Source organism: Manis javanica, chromosome 6, assembly GCF_040802235.1.
Source record: "Manis javanica isolate MJ-LG chromosome 6, MJ_LKY, whole genome shotgun sequence".
Taxonomy (NCBI): domain Eukaryota; kingdom Metazoa; phylum Chordata; class Mammalia; order Pholidota; family Manidae; genus Manis; species Manis javanica.
Window position 1 is genome coordinate 44687132 of NC_133161.1, and position 15606 is coordinate 44702737.

At 51.4% G+C, this 15606-nt stretch overlaps 1 protein-coding gene across 2 annotated transcripts in view; it reads right to left on the reverse strand.

Annotated features, from left to right (window-relative positions):
- The window catches only part of MINDY4 (MINDY lysine 48 deubiquitinase 4), a 118179-nt gene that overhangs the window by 18426 nt on the left and 84147 nt on the right, over window positions 1–15606 (reverse strand). For both annotated transcript variants that reach the window (XM_036990532.2, XM_036990533.2), the window contains 2 exons: window positions 11931–11998; window positions 1059–1122 (listed from right to left, as the gene is read on the reverse strand). In XM_036990532.2, coding sequence (XP_036846427.2) covers window positions 1059–1122; window positions 11931–11998 — 132 coding nt within the window. The remainder of the gene's footprint in view (window positions 1–1058; window positions 1123–11930; window positions 11999–15606) is intronic.

Genomic DNA, 15606 nt, shown 5'->3' on the forward strand with positions numbered 1-15606 from the left:
TCATTTTACAAATGAGGAAACTGAGACTTAGGGGGGCAAAGAAAATTACCTGAGCTCATTTCAGAGAGAAACAGCAAGTACAGCTCAGAACAACCCCCAGGGGCTGATCTGGCATCCTCTGCGTCCTGCCTGCCTGCCCACCTCTGGCCACAGTGCTCTCTGCCTGCCTACGGGGAAGTTCCCAAAGAACACAGGCACTTCTCTCTTCTGGACCGCCTAGAGTAGCTAGAAAGGCAGCTGCTCACCCTGAGGCCTTCCTCCAGGATGGGGGACAACAGTCAACCTCACAGTCTAGCAGGTGCCCTGGACAAGCCACAGGCCCCGAGCTGGCCCCTGCATGGGGCCCATGTACATTTTCAAGCCAGGCACAAGTGAGTCAGGTGGCCCAGGACAACTGGGTCCTCATTTGGGCCCAGCAGACTGAGCAAATCTGCTTGCCTGTCTGTTACATATGTTGCTCCCCTATGTGCTGAGGATCAGATTTAATGAGGATCAGTAGCCTACGGGAGGCCTTGCCACGCAGAGAAGGACATGGACAGAATCCAGGTGTAGCATTTGACTTCCAGTCCTGATACTCAATGACAGGATCTTGAACAGATCCCTACCCTGGTGTTACCAGGTAACAGGATAATAAGCAATTGTGCTCAGGGTCGCCCCCTGCCCCGCTGGAGACCCCTGAGGGCCCCTTTGTGAAACTGCAGAGGGGAGGGTTGTTGTAGAGATAATGCCCTGTACAAAAATTAAGGGTGCCATGGCCATCATCTCCCCAGCTAGGCCCATGGCTCCCAACCTGGGTTTGGGGCTCTGGGCTGTGCAGCACCCAGGCATGCCCTCAGCTGCTTTTGCCCCCTGTGCAGTGCCAAGCACACAGATGGGGAACAGCAAACACTCAAGAAATGGAAACCGAGCTGAGTTGCCTTTCTATGTCTCCATGATGGGGAAGCGCAGAAGAGGTTAGCACATGAAAGCTGCTTGGAGAGAGCTAAGAGGGACAAAGAAAGGGAAGAGGGAGGGAAAGAAGCACCTGGCTGTCCCAGCACCCCGCTGTGCCTCCTGACCTGTGTGCAGTATCCATGTGCTCCAATCAAGTGGCTGGTAGGGACATCAAAGTCCTGGCAGATGCTGAAAAACACAAAAGAAGTGGTATTAGCAGGTTTCTGCCTGACTCAGGATGCCCAAGCAGGGGGTCACCTCAGGTTTCAGACGGAGGCTCAGCATTCTGGAGCTCCACCACTTGGTGCTCACTCTGCTCTGGATCAAGGCTTCCACTTCATCTTCACTAGGCCCTCTCCCGACACTGGAGAATGGTGATGGAAATGTGACACAGCAGAAACGTAGAGTCCAACATCCCACATTCACATCCCAACTGTCACCTACTAACAGCGGGGACTGGGACATCCCCTTCCATCTCTGAGCCTCACTCTGTGAGTCTGTTAAATGAGAACAAGGTCTCTAATGCCTGCTTGAGGCCTAAAATAATAGCTGCTACCACCTGGGCACAGACCGTGTACCAGGCCCTGTACACGCATTATTCCCTAAACCCTGAGAGAAAACCCAAGGCTCAGAGCACCAACCTGTGCAGAACACTTGGCTGAAGGGCAATGGAGCCAGTGGGGGACACCACAGCCAGCTGCAAAGGCCTGTGCTTCTCCACCCCAAGTTACCCCAGTACACTCCACAAACCACTGGTCCACCCACCTTTAGAAGTGAGCCCTCCAAAAAGCATGAGAAGCCCCTTTTCCAAAAGAAATCCTTCAAACTAAAAAAAAGAAAGATTTCTAGAGCTTGTATAGTCCTGTAGAGCAGTCCAGTCCAGGGTGCCATGTCAGTAGTGGTCCTGTCATGTGAGCTCAGCACCAGGAGGCAACCCCACCCATCCTGTCGATCTCAAAACCTCCTATAATGGTTGGAAAAATGGTAGAAAGCCCACCACCGAGACCTCATTTCTTTTACCTACCCCCAAGTAAGTCCCTGGGGAGACGAAGCGTTATTGTGGAGCAGAGCTCAGGCTGAGTAAACAGGAAGGCAGCCACCATATACGGAATGCACCGAAAGGATGGTGACTTCAGCCCACCCCCAGCCAAGGACAGAGTATGCACTTCATAGATGTGGGAAAGAAACTGCAGGGGCAAGGCTGGGGCAATGTGGGACTGCTGCACATGCCCTGGGGGCACATCAGCCCCCAAGCGCTGCGCCCATGGCCTAGCCAGCTTCCTTCAGGCCCCACCCCAGGGAGAGCACCGAGGGGGCCCTGAGGTAGGAAAGGCTTGCAATCACAACATTTGCTTTCCTTGTAATAGAACAGAAGAGAAACCTGGTCTCAATTTTATGCTTTAAATCTAAGATCTGCCATAAATCCACAAGCCTAAAACATACCCTGGTCCCTGTATCCTTCCCAAATGGGTTTAGAATCTCAAGCTCCATGATCTCTGCAGGAGAAACACTTTCTTGTGGTTTTTTAATAACAATGGCCAAACGAGGACAGTTTGTGGGCCACATGAAAAAGCTGGATGGGGTTGGCACTGCAGGGGCCCAGCCAAGAATCACAGGGGCTTATGGGTTCTTGGGGAAGGCCTGGGAGGCTCACCCACCAGAGACAGCCCAACAGGCTTGGGAAGGAGCTAGCCTGGGGGACAAATGGCCAAGGACCATGCTCAGCTGGCGCTAGCTCAGCAGAAGAATTGATGAAAATGCTCTCCATGGCACATACAGGCATCTTCTAAAGAGAAGAAAATAAGCTCACAGGAGCCCTGAGTGGATTGATAAGCATCACTGGCCCTGAGCCCACCCAAAGCTTTCAGCAGCAGTCTGATCTTCATAATCTCCCAGCCTCGTGTTCACCCAGTAGGTTTGAAAGCCTGCGTCAGTTGAGAGCAGAGGGACAGGCAGAAAGGACAATGGGAGGAAATGGTAATTGCATCCTTAGGTGCAAACATTATGTGAAATTCAGAAGTGAGCTTGATCTTTAAAAGGGAGGAACATCTGTATTTCACATTAGAGCATTTGGGAGACGCCAAGGAACAGCTTATGGCTTAAGAGATTTACAACTTTGGCAAATCCTGATGCCCAGACCTCCCTCTAGGGGAATTCCCTGGAGAGCTGAGTGTTAGGAGCCCTTGAGCACAGGAATAGCTGCCTCTGCTTTACGAGGAGAGAAGGCAGTTCACAGGGCAAGGACATCACCAGGCCTGTGTTCTAGCCCCAGCTTGCTGTGTAGCCACAAACCTCTCCTCTCTGGGCCTTAGTCTCCCCTTTTGTAACACGAGAGGCTTGTACAAGATGAGTGGTGTCATGGGCTGAATTATATCCTCCAAAATTCCTATGTTGAAGTACAGGCTCCCACTACCTCAGAATGTGATTGTATTTGGAGATAGGGCTTTTAAAGAGGTGGTTGAGTTAAATGAATCCATCAGGGTGGGTGAGCCCTACCTCAGTAAGACTGGTGTCCTTTTAGGAAAAGGAAATTTGGATACACAGAGGGGTACATGCCCACAGAGGAAAGACCATGTAAGGACACAGGGAGAAGGTGGCTTCTGCAAACCAAGCAGAGAGGCCTCTGAGGAAACCAGCCCTGCCCACACCCGGAGCTCAAGCTGCCAGCCTCCAGAACTGAGCGACAATACATTTCTGTTGTTTAAGTCCCCCGGGTTGTGGTACTTTGTTATGGCTAATATGTCCAATTGGCCTAGAGACATGGTTCCAGTCTACAGTTAAAGCTGTTCACCTAAAATCAATGTCCATGAAGTGGGGTCTGTGGCCAGCTTGCCCTCAGGCTGGCTGAGTGACCTCAGGCAAGTCCTTATCTCTCTTTAAGCCTGTGTCTTCATTTATAAAACCAGAGGTCTAGAGCAAGGGGTCTCTGGTGACCTTCTGGGATGTGAACAAGTGTGACTGTTTCATGACTCTGATATTTTAAAAGGCATGCCTAAAATAGGCAGTAATAAACCTGGGAGGACCTAACCAGTCACCTCCCCTCCATTTGTGCCTGGGGATACCACCTCCTGGGGACCAGCTCCTCATCTGTGCTCCCACCTAAATTCCCTCCAAGAGTCAGCACCATCGACCGCACACCCCTACCTGCAGTGGCCTCCAGAGACAGCAACCCTTTATTTGTGGGACTTATACTGAGTTCAAGGATATCAATACTGGGAAGGGCAGCCATGGAACCACTAAGAGAACAGGGGCTCTCAAGTCAGGAAGTCTTGGATTCAAATTCAGCCACTGTTGCTTACTAACTGTTCCCCTCTCTGAGCCTCAGTTTCCCCACCTGCAATATGGACATGACAATGCCTCCCTCTATTATAGATTGCTGTGAGAACTGAATGAGATGGACTACATAAAACATTTGGCATTTGGTAAATGTCACTTCCTTTTCCCTACTGTAATAACCATAATAATAATTTTTTAAAAAACAATGACTGAGAGGTCATGATTCCTGCAACCTCAACCAATTGTATCATGGCTAAGAACCCAGAATGTAGGCCTCCAAGCAGCCAAAATGTAGCCATGAATATCTGAGAAGGATTTCTATAGAGCAGATACTGATTGTTTTCCCAGAAAGGCCCAGAGAGCTCCCTGCTACCAGGGCAGATGTGCCCCATCTCTCCTCAGACATCCCCTTCCTGAGAGCACCCACCAACTGCTTTCCATGTGCCCACCTTGCCCTTCCGAGCAGCAGGGACTTTGGGGGCCAGGGTTACGTTGCATCCATATGGCCCATTGGCACCCAGAACTGAGCTCTCACCCTGCAGGTGCACAGGAAATGGGCTCTAAGTCATATGAGCCTGCCCACACCCATCCCAGGAGAGGCTGCAAGGAAGGCCCTGGTGGAACACCCTCCAGAAGCTGGGTCCCATGAGGTTGCAGGGGCAGGTGGAAGCAAGCTTCCCACCCAAGGGCTGGCCTGGGACCGAAGATTTTCCCAAGAGATTGTTTCTCCCTCCTCCCAAGGCCCATTCTCTTTATCTGAGCACCTGAACCCTTTGCAGAAGAGGGAGCTATTGTCCTTGGGTGAGTGGACAGGGTACTAGATGCACTAAAGGTGCCTCATGGAGTGGCCACTAAGCCTCTGTCACTCCCTGGCTGTGACTTGTCATCTCAGCAACCTGAGACAGGGCTGGCAGCCTAGATTATGCCACCTGAAATTAAGTGATGCGAAAAACAGGCAGACAAGCATCTGTTTGGTATGGGCCTACTTGGGGGTCTTGTTTTCCACTTCTCCTTCTAAGCTGGCAGACACAGCCAAGTAGCACCTGTCACTTCTCCTTACATCCAGGAATGGGAATCCAAGCAGAGGGGCTTAGACTGGGGGCCAGGAGACCTGGGTGATGGTGTCAGCTATGCCACCAACCTGCACTTAACTTCTTAGAGCCTTGATCCCCACATCTGTAAAATGGGATAATGGCCCCAGGGCTATGGGTCTGCCCCTTGGGTTGCTGCAACCAACCCCAAAAGTCCAGGGTAGCAGTGAGGGCCCCTCCCTCTCACACAGCTCCTGCCTTCCACAGGATGAGGGAGCTTCAGAGGACCCCCAGAGGGAGTCAGCCAGAGATCTACAGGACAGAGCTCTGGTCTGCTGTGACAGGACACAGGAGCAGGTGGCTCCTAGGGAAGGGGCCAGAGAGAGGAAGGAGGGTCAGTCAGAGGAGGCGGGTTTTGGGTTTCCAATGACAAAGGTGCCTGCCAGCCCTCTAAGTCTACCTCCCACCCACCACCTCAGTCTCTTCAGGCACATGTGCTGAAAGTACTTACTAGCAGGGCCTCCACCCTAATCCAAATCAAGCTTAAAGATGACTTAGAGTTCATGAAGAGAGTTCCTCTCCTCCTGTTCCCAGTGACAACAGTCAAAAGATCTTGGCGTGTTGGGTAGGAAGGGCCCTTAACCATCCTATATTGTCTCTTGTGTTACACATGGGAGAGCCAGGTGAGAGAAGCCACGGGCTTTGTTCAGGGTCCCAGAGCAGGTGTTGCCTGTGTTGACTTGGGGCGCCTGGTCTGGGTGGTTCTGTGTGTGCCTCAGTATGCTGGGTAGGGAAGGTTTAAGTGGGTACAATAGGAGGGGAAGGAGAAGGCTGACACAAGTCTTATTCACCCCCTCCCATCAGCTCAGCACATCTGGGAACATCATGAACCTGGGATCCTCAACAAGAACAGCCCTCTGCTCAAATCCTCAGGCCACAAACCACTGGCCCACCCAGCTCCCTGAGGTGGCCTCTGGTTCCAGGAGCTCTGCTGGGACAAGAGGCTTTATCATTGCTCTTCTTCATCTCTGGAAGGAGCCCACGGGGGCCTCTGTCAAGGCCCAGATTGGACCCACTGCCAAACTCACATATACCCTCCTGTTCCTTGACACACCCCAAACTTCCAGTCCCTGACTCCACAGTTCATGCCTTTCCCAGCCAGTGCAGTAGCCCTGTGGGCTGTAACTGCCTTCTGGGGCAGCCCCTGGGCTCCTCTGTCTCATGGTGGGTGGGGCCCAGCCCTGCCCTGGTGAGGCATTAGGAATGGGGGCCCAGCTCCCAGCAGGCTGAGGGGTGCTGGAGGGAGGCTCCCTTCCACTGGGCTCGTGAGAGCCCACCATGCAACAGGGAGGGCCTCTTGAGAGCACAGCTGACACTGAGGAAGCATGAAAAGGCAGGAGGGACACTGAGTCCCAAAGACATTGTCTAGGTTCCTGGACCAGCCACTCCTAAAGCCCTGGCTTTTAATACGAATCAATCAGCAGCACTGTTTTCTGCTTACACTGGCTAAGAATTGAGTTTCTGTCCCTTGCCTTTGCATTAACACCACTCATAGCTGCCTTTTATTTCAGGGGTATTTCCACAAAGAAATAACGTTGTTGCTGTTTCTACTCTATGGGAGGGAGTTACAAACAGCAAGAGAGCCGCCACAGTGTGGGTGCTGCCCCTCACCCTCAGTCCCTGCTTTGTGCTATTCAAAAATTATTTCAGGACATGACAAACTACCTCCTATTTTGGATTTCAAGATTGCAGCCAAAGTTGCCCAAAGTAATGAATGCCAAAGGTCTAATGCCTGAAAAGGCTTCCTTCACAAGCTGTTTCCCCTCACTGGCCAGGCCTAAGCCACCTGCCCCTCTGTGCCAGGTGCTGGCTCTCTGCTAACTCCCCCAGGGACCACGGCACCCCAGTGCTATGCTGTGCAAGCATCACTTGGAGCTTGCCCTGACCCCAGGACCCTGAACATCCTTGGGGCTGGTGAGAGCTTGCTGGGGAAAGTTCTAGGCTATGTGGTTTGGAAGGCAGTGGAACTAGGAGAGTGTGAGCACCTCTGTGAGATTTATTGTAAGCAACTCAAGATCTTAGGAAAGAATATAGATGGCTTGAAATCAAGTGGAAAAAAATAAAATCTTCATAAGGCTTTACAGTCAGCCTGGCATAAACAAAACTCAAAGGCCAGCATCAATACTGTTCTTTCAGCCTCTAAGGGTGAAGCGGCCAGGCTGCATGCAGTCCGCTGTGCTTGCATCTGCCTGTGGTGCCCTTCTCCTGGCCCCACCCAGGCCCTGGGAACAGCCTGTGCACAGGAGGCACTGACTTTGGTGCAGGGTGCCCCTGGGCCTCGGGCATGAGTCAGGAGAGAAGGATGGCCAGACACACACACACACACACACACACTCACACACTGTGAAGAACTGCGGGAGAAGGACGGCCACACACACACACACACACACACACACACACACACACACACACACACACACACTGTGAAGAACTGCGGGGGATTCCAGACCCCTACTCCACTTCTCCCTGGCTGAACAGCATATGATTTGACAGACTCTACCCTCTCTTTGGCTAGGAGGACACGTTTTCAACTGCTTCAAAGTGGTAACAGATCACGCTGAAATTGCATTAAAGGGTTTGGTAAAGCTGAATCTGAACCCCAGAGCAAGAAAGCCTTGGGGATCATCTAGTCTTACAGTTTTTAAGCAGAGCTGGGGCTTCTCCAAATTAGGGTTTGGCACCACTTTGGGAAACAGGGAGGGGTAGGCATCTCTCCCTAACCCCACTGCTCTAGTCAAAGCAATCCTGCTGCATCTGCTTCACATAGGGAATTCAGGATATGATTTATTTGAAAAAAAATCTAATTTTGTTTCACTATGAAAAGAGGTTAAGAAGCACTAGTCTGACCCTTCCTGTTAGAGATAGAGTCTAAGGCAGTTTGGATGAGCTACACAGTTTGTTACCATCAGAGCAGATATGGCGTCTCTTCAGGTGTCCTGAAGCTACATCATAGCCAAGGAGAGGATGCTGTCATGTGACTTGTCACCTACTGGCTGCCCTGCACAAGCAGCCTCTCAGCTCACTATGACAAATGGTGACTATGACAAATGGCTGCACTAGGTTGACATTCGTCCCCATGAGCCCAAACATCCTTAAGGAAAGGCCTTTGCAAGTTACTAACTCCAAAGGCCAGGCAAGATGAGGAGGGTTTGTACAGTACCAGGCCCATTAGCACTGCCAAGTGAACCACAACACACCTTCAGCCAGCCTGGCATCCCCTCCAAGAACAGAGCTCAGAGGCTCTGGTGAGTGGAGGGAAGCCTGTAGTGCAATGTGACTGCATGTGAGGGGGGCGAGGACCATTCCAGGAGCTCCACTTCCAGAGAGAAAAAAGCTTCTTTACAGTAGCCCCAGAAATGCCAGGAATGCTACCGTGTTATTGCAAATAATCTCAGCATGATGCTCACAGGATCTGGGCAGCATCTCGACAGGCTATCCCTGTCCTCACTATCAGCCCTGTCTTTCCTCATCATGGCTGCACCCCTTTCAGGAAGCCCCCCGGACCAGAGGTATGACAGGTCAGCTCCACTCCAATGTCCATGTCTCTGGCCCCGCAGGCACGCAGAGCAGTCAGGCAGCCATCCTGGGACTGCCCAGGTTGGGTCGGGAGGCAGAGGGAGTCTGCAGAAGCCCGCAGAGGCAGCACAGGCTGCTCAAGGAGTGCCTCAGACACTAAAAGTTTTCTTGAACTTAACAAGTAAGAGAGCTGGGTGTCTTCTCAAGCATAGCTCTGTGTGGCGCATGCCCAGGGCAGGGACTAGTCTGCCCACCACCCCTTCTCATGCCCCCTGAGGGCAATGGCAGCACACAGCTCCCGGGGAACCCCTAAGCCACTCAGTAAGTGCCTGCCAAGGAGGAGCACCGTCACCAACTGCAGGACATCCCTGTGGCCGTGTCTTCACCACGGGGCACAGAGCCAAGACTGAGGCAAGACAAGACAGGACGGGACACAGGAGGCTTCCAAGCACGGCTGGGATAGGATTGGATTAGCAGCAGTCATTATCCAAGGCTCGCTACCCTCCAGGCACTGCACCAAGCACAAGTACATGACATGTGTTTCTCTATTTAATCTTATAAGGCAGCAATTATCAACCCCATTTCACAGAGCAAGAAACTCAGGCTCAAAGGGGTATAGAGCATGAAACCAAGTCTCTTTTATTCCATGTTCAGATCCTTAAACAGCAAAACCCAAAGAGCCCCATTTGGGGCCAGTCTGCCTGGGCTAAGCTGTGTGACCTTGGGACAAGCTAATCACCTATCAAAACAAGTTTCCTTACCTAAAAGACTAGAATGGTGACAGTAATCACAGCAGAGCCAACTAACAGGGTTGGTGTGGAGATTAAATAAGTTTCATGTATAAAATTTTACAGCAAAAGATCTGGCACACAGGAAGCTTACTAGATATTGGTTGCTATTGTTCTAACTGCTAAGAAGAATGTCCTCCTCTATGTTGTCTTAGAAGGCAAGGAGAGGCTATAGTAGAAAGACAAACCCACCCAACGCCCCACTAGGTCCAGTGATAAAGCAGGTGGCTGTCAGTCCCTGTGGAAGGCAGGGCCAGCCCAGCCAAAGCTGCCCTAGAGGCTTCAGCATCATGGGCCTTCAGAACCCAGGGAAGGTCCTCAGGAGCCGAGGGAGAGCAAGACCGTCTCTCCAGACTCTCCCCTCTGCCCTGGGAACAAGGGGAAGGAAGTGATGCAGCTGGGTCATGTGTATCTGTGTGTCTATCCGTATGTGAATGTATGTCTGTGTGTGTCCAGGTGCATCTGTGTGTCCGTGTGTATGTATGTCTGTGTATGTGTGCCTGTGTGTGTGTGTGTGTATCTGTGTGTGTGCCTGTGTCTGTCTCTGCATATCTGCACATGTGTACATGTCTGTGTGTCTGCATCTGTGCTTGTGCCTCTGTGTGCCTGTCTATGTGTGCCCACGTGTCTGTGTGTGCAGAGGGGGAGGGGCATGGCAGGGCTGTGCTTCAGGCCCATTAGCATGAGGCTATGCAGGTCCAGGGGGGCAGCCTTCCCCACAAAGACACCCCACAGGCACCACAGCCTGGGCAGGGACTGACCCCTGCCTGGCTTGGGTTGATGGGGTGGGGAGCAGCAGAAGCAGCCCCCATCCTCCTGCTCTGGCCAGTGCAGAGTAGCCCAGACAGGGCCCCACAGGGAGAGGGCTGCCAAAGCCATTCCCTGCGGGAGCACAGTGTGAGCAGGGTGCCCGGCTCCCGGGCTGGATGCAGAGCCTGCAGCAGCTGCCCCGGTGACCACCAGAACAAAGACACTGTAAGCACAGAGTCGAGAGACCCCAGAGCCAGAGGAACCCCTGTACACATGAGAAACCTGAGGCTGAAAGGATGACACAACCAGATGCCCCTGGCCTGGCCCTGCTCAGAGCCCTCAGGGAGCTCAGGGGTCTCACCTACACACCCACAGATGCACAGCCAACCCTGTCAGCCCAAGGATTGGCACACCCAGGCCCAGGGAGAAGATAGTGTGGCTTATGGTCTCCAAGCATGAGAGCCTGGGCCAGGAATGAATCATATCATTACGGCAGGATTAGAAGAAGAATGCCGTTAGAAAATCTGTGCACACACATACATTTAATAAGGTCAGTAGCAGCAAGCAGCAGGCAGGTGGGCAGCACAAGACTGCAGAGTCCCTGCCATCCCCTACCACCTGTACTAGAGGCCATGGGAATTGCGGACAAGGCCTGCCCAGGCCCAGCTGGGGAAGTGTCTCCTGGCACGGCCTCTGAGTTTGGACACCACATAGCTACTCTTTCCACCTCCCCACTTCCTGGGCCTTACCTGCTTGGAGTTATCCCCAAATCTTGCCCCATACCAAGCACTCCCCAGAGTGAGAATTCATCACCCAGCTCTCCATACCCTATGGAGTCTGCTCTCTGCTTGGAAGTGGATGGGGCAATCGATTATAGTTTACAAAACTCTTAATGTGCTATTAATCTGCTACCCTCCCCGTTGACATAATGCCCAGTTGTCAAATATGGATAAAAGGCCTAGAAAGCTCCTAGAGAATGAGCACGATGAAGGAACTCCAGCTCTCAGGCATCCTGGGAGGCCACAGTGGATAAGGATGCACAGAGTCAAGTCAGAGATCCTGCTCCTGCTGCCGTGAGGCCCGCAGCACCCCCCACCTCCATCTCCTCAGGGCTGGCTGTAGACCCAAGCCTTGCAGCCTTCGGGACTTCCTTGGCCTGCAGTGAAACCCCCTCGAGATCACAGGGGCCCTCAGTCATTTCCCAGGTCTCAGCCTCAACCATCCATCCCGACACAGGTCCCAGGGAGTCTGTATGTGCACTTCAGTATGTGCACACTGCCACGGGGAGCCCAGGGCGACTGGAAGCTCTTCAGGGGTGGGTCGCTCAGATCATTCCCGCACTCCCCAGCACAAGTGGGAAGACAGAGAGAAGGCAGAACTGTCCACACCTGGGTGTGGGATGTAACTACTCTCTCTCCTCCACCAGCACACCATGTCCCACTCGCCCTTCACTCACCCTTTCAACCACCTTACTCAGCACCCAGTAGGGGCCAAGTGCTGTCCTGGGCTCTGGGGAGGCAGCAGTGAACAAGACAGACAAGCACAGGCCTGGGTGTGGGGAAAGGAAGATACTCACAGCTCCGTGGACCTGGACAAGATGGCAGACAAGGTGAGCAGGATGCATCCATATGGACCCACTTCAAACTGGGAAGAGGAGAAAGGAATGAGCACCCAGCAAATGGGTACCTTCCTCTTCTTAACTCCCTGGGGGCCACACCTTGGGAGCAGCCTGACCCCACAAGTTGCCAGGTGGCCCCATGGCAGATCCTGTGCAGATATCACCAACCAGGGCCCCTAAAGGATGGGGAGCCACCAGCCTGAGGGACAATGGGAGCAACGCAGTGCCCACCAAGGTGCACACACCACAACTTCTGAGTCCAAGTCCATGTCCATACAGGCCATAGGGCAGCCTCCATTACCGTTCAAGGGCTTTCCATGCATTAGCACGCTTAAAACCATTAGAGGCCTGTGTGATAAGTAGTTATTACTGCCCTCTGTCATACGAGGAAACTGGAGCTCAGAAATGGAGCAAGTGATCCAAGGTCACAGAGCTGGTAAGCAGCCCAGTGGGATTCCAGGGAGCTCCATCTGCTTCTAAATCCCTTACTCCAAAGAACTTCACCACACTGAGAGCAGCAGAGGGCAGGTTTGGAGCAGAGTCAGGGTCAGCAGGAATGAGGGGGTGATCCAGGCAAATGCAAGCATGGATACTATCTTTTTAAAATTCTTTATATTTTGTTCATCATGGTTTTGGGGGATTAATTTTTATTTTTTTAAATATTACATTAAATATTATTTATGCTGATTACTAAGGTTTTTGTTACCTGTTTGAATTTTGAATTGGTTCTCATCTTGGACACCTCACTCATCTCCAGCCAGGGCCCCTCCCACAGGCATCCTGACAAGCCAGACAGAGTAGCCAGTGTAGAAAGGCACCCTCCTAAACTGGTGGCCCAGGCCTGGCACTAGGCCTCTTCTTAGGCTGAACTGTCCTAAGACAGTCCTGACCCTGGTTTGGAGCCTAAAATTTGGAGCCTGGCTGCCTGAGTTTAAATCCTGGCTCTGCTACTCCTACCTATGAGACCAAAGGACATTTCTTAACTTCTCTGTCCCTGGACTTCTCATCTGCAAAACAAGGATGATGATGATAATGATTGGGTCTACAGGCATCAGACTGTTGTGAAGACTGAGATAATCCTTGCAGAGCACTTAGTACAGAGCCTGACACCTGCGTTAGCTGTTAGTATCTGTGAGGCTGGCTCTGCGCTGCCCACCTGTCCGGTGAGCCCAGCAGGCCACAGCCTACTGGATAGAGTATGTCACTTTGGCTCCCTAGAGAAATGCCATCACCCAGATGCAAATCAGTATGAAGACCTTACTCACCCTACTCTGGGGACAAAACCACTTCAGTGAATGGTTGTTTAAGATGCTGCCTATTACAAAAGTCAGTGTTCCTTATGTGTGATCAGTTTCTTTTTGGACTTAAAACCAACAAAAACCTTGTTTTCATGGAACAATAAGAATTACATAATTTATCAAATCTCCATTTTTGCTTTGCCTGCCAGGAATCTCAGAGCCAAATATGGTGCTCAACTATTTCAGTTCAAGCTTATGATAAAATTATTTTTTATTTTCATCAAAATATATTTTATTTTCATGCAGTGATTCAATTGGTCAGCCATTCAAAAAAATTACTGTGTGAACTTTCTATGCCAAGAAGATGCTCCCTGATAAGGCTATACTTGTGAACAAGGTGGACATGGATCTGTCCTCATAAGAAGTAACTCAGGGAAGAAATAACAATAAGCAACTTGAAAAGGGTGGAAAGGAACTCTGCTTTGATGGGAAATGCAAGGTTTTCTAGAAACACACAGGAAGGGCCTTCAATACAGTTTTAGGGTTTAGGGATAGAGGGACCAACAGGAAGGCTTTCTGGAGAAAGTGATGCCTAAACAGAAATTTAAGGGACAAGGAGAAATCAGAAGAGAAAGGAATGCTATTCCAGGAAAAAGGAAAAAGGAAAAGCACATGCAAAGGCTCTTAGGTAAAAGAGGTCAGGTTTATTATAGTTGGAGCAGAGAAAAGCCCTGAGGACATCAGTTTTTTTAATAATTAATTTTAAATCTTTTTTTGGAAGTATAAATGGAATGAATGAATCAACAACAATCTTAAATCAACCTCATCTTAATTCTGCAATCTCAGGCCAGTCACTTCACTTCTGTTGTCCTTAATTTCTCCATTTGCAGAACAGGGGTAGTGCATACCTGCCTTACATGTTTCCTTGTGTTACAGTGTACATGCTCTGAGAGCAAGCACTCTGACAATAGCAAAGAGTAACGCTGATATCCTCACACAAGGGACTAATACCTGGGAGGGCCTGGGCCACCAGCACCCTTGTCATAGCTCCACTATGGACCTGCATGGACCTTAGGGAGTAGCAAAGCTCTCTTAGTCTCACTTTCCCCTCTGAAATGCCTACCTACTCCTATGGACTTGCACACTGCCTTGAGGAAGCCACAACACTTCCCTGGGCTGTTTACCCTCTGCCATGCCTGCAATGCTGACCTACTTGCAGGAGTGCCAAGAAGTAAGGACACAGAGCTCGTAGACCCTAATGCTATGTAAACGTGGAGAACTATTACGACTACTCTAGCCAGCATTTTTCACAACCCTTGGAACCCCCTCAAGAAGACCTTACCAAAGCTCTGGCTATGCCCCTCCATGTGTACTGGTTAGGTAAGATGGCAGAAGGTGGAGAAATGACCCCTGCCCGGGGCCTCGGGCTCTTGCTGGAACACAACTGAACGGCAGCAGTACTCCACTTTGTTTTCTTAAAACATATATTAAGATTATCTCACCAAATTCAAGCTGCCAAGACATGTGAGGCCACAGGGCAAGATGCCTGCATTGAAAGGAGAGATGAGACAGGCAACTGAGCCAAAACCCACCATTAGGGTCTGTGAACATGTCTGGGACGCTTGGGAGGAAGGGCCGCTCGGGCCCTGGAGAGACCTGAGCGCACCAAGAAACCCCAACCAGAGGCAGGGGCGGGGCACTCCCCACTCGCAGGGGGCCAGCCAGACATCTCACCCAAAAGGGTGAGCGGTAATGAAAACACAGCAAGGAGGCTATTTATTTGGGGCAGAGAGAGTTCGGTGTTCACTTCCAGGCCTGGCACAAGGGACTCCACTTAGGCCCAGGCCATGAAAAATGAATTTGGTGAGGGTAGTGCTGAGGCAGCTCAACAGCTTCCAGCAAAAACATAATTGAACTGCAGGGGGAAAACACTGCCTTCTAGGGTGAGGAGGGCCAAATACTGACTGCTTATACCCAGAGACCAGAGCTGCGTGAGGAAGGTGAATTGCTCTGAGCCCAGAGACAGGACAGAAAGAAGGCGGCTCCCTCCCCTGGAGCAGGAGCCACTCTCTGAACCTCTTTCACAGTCACTGTCTTGCTTGGACTTCAAGCAGAAACCCTGGGGTACAGGGTGAGAGAGGAAGGAGGCACATTTATAGGCAAGGATAGGGGAGGCCTTGGTGCTAAGGGACCACCCCAGGGCCATCAGTGGGCCATGACAGGGCCGTGGGTCATGTGAGCCCTCTCCTTTGCCCCCAGAAGCCTCATAGGGCGTGTCCATCTCCTAGCCTTGGTGGGTTCAGGCAGGCTCTGTTTCACCTGACAGTGTGAACATAGGTGTCCTCAGTCCCGGCCTCCCTGGTCAAATAACGCACACCAGTGCCATCAGACTTTAC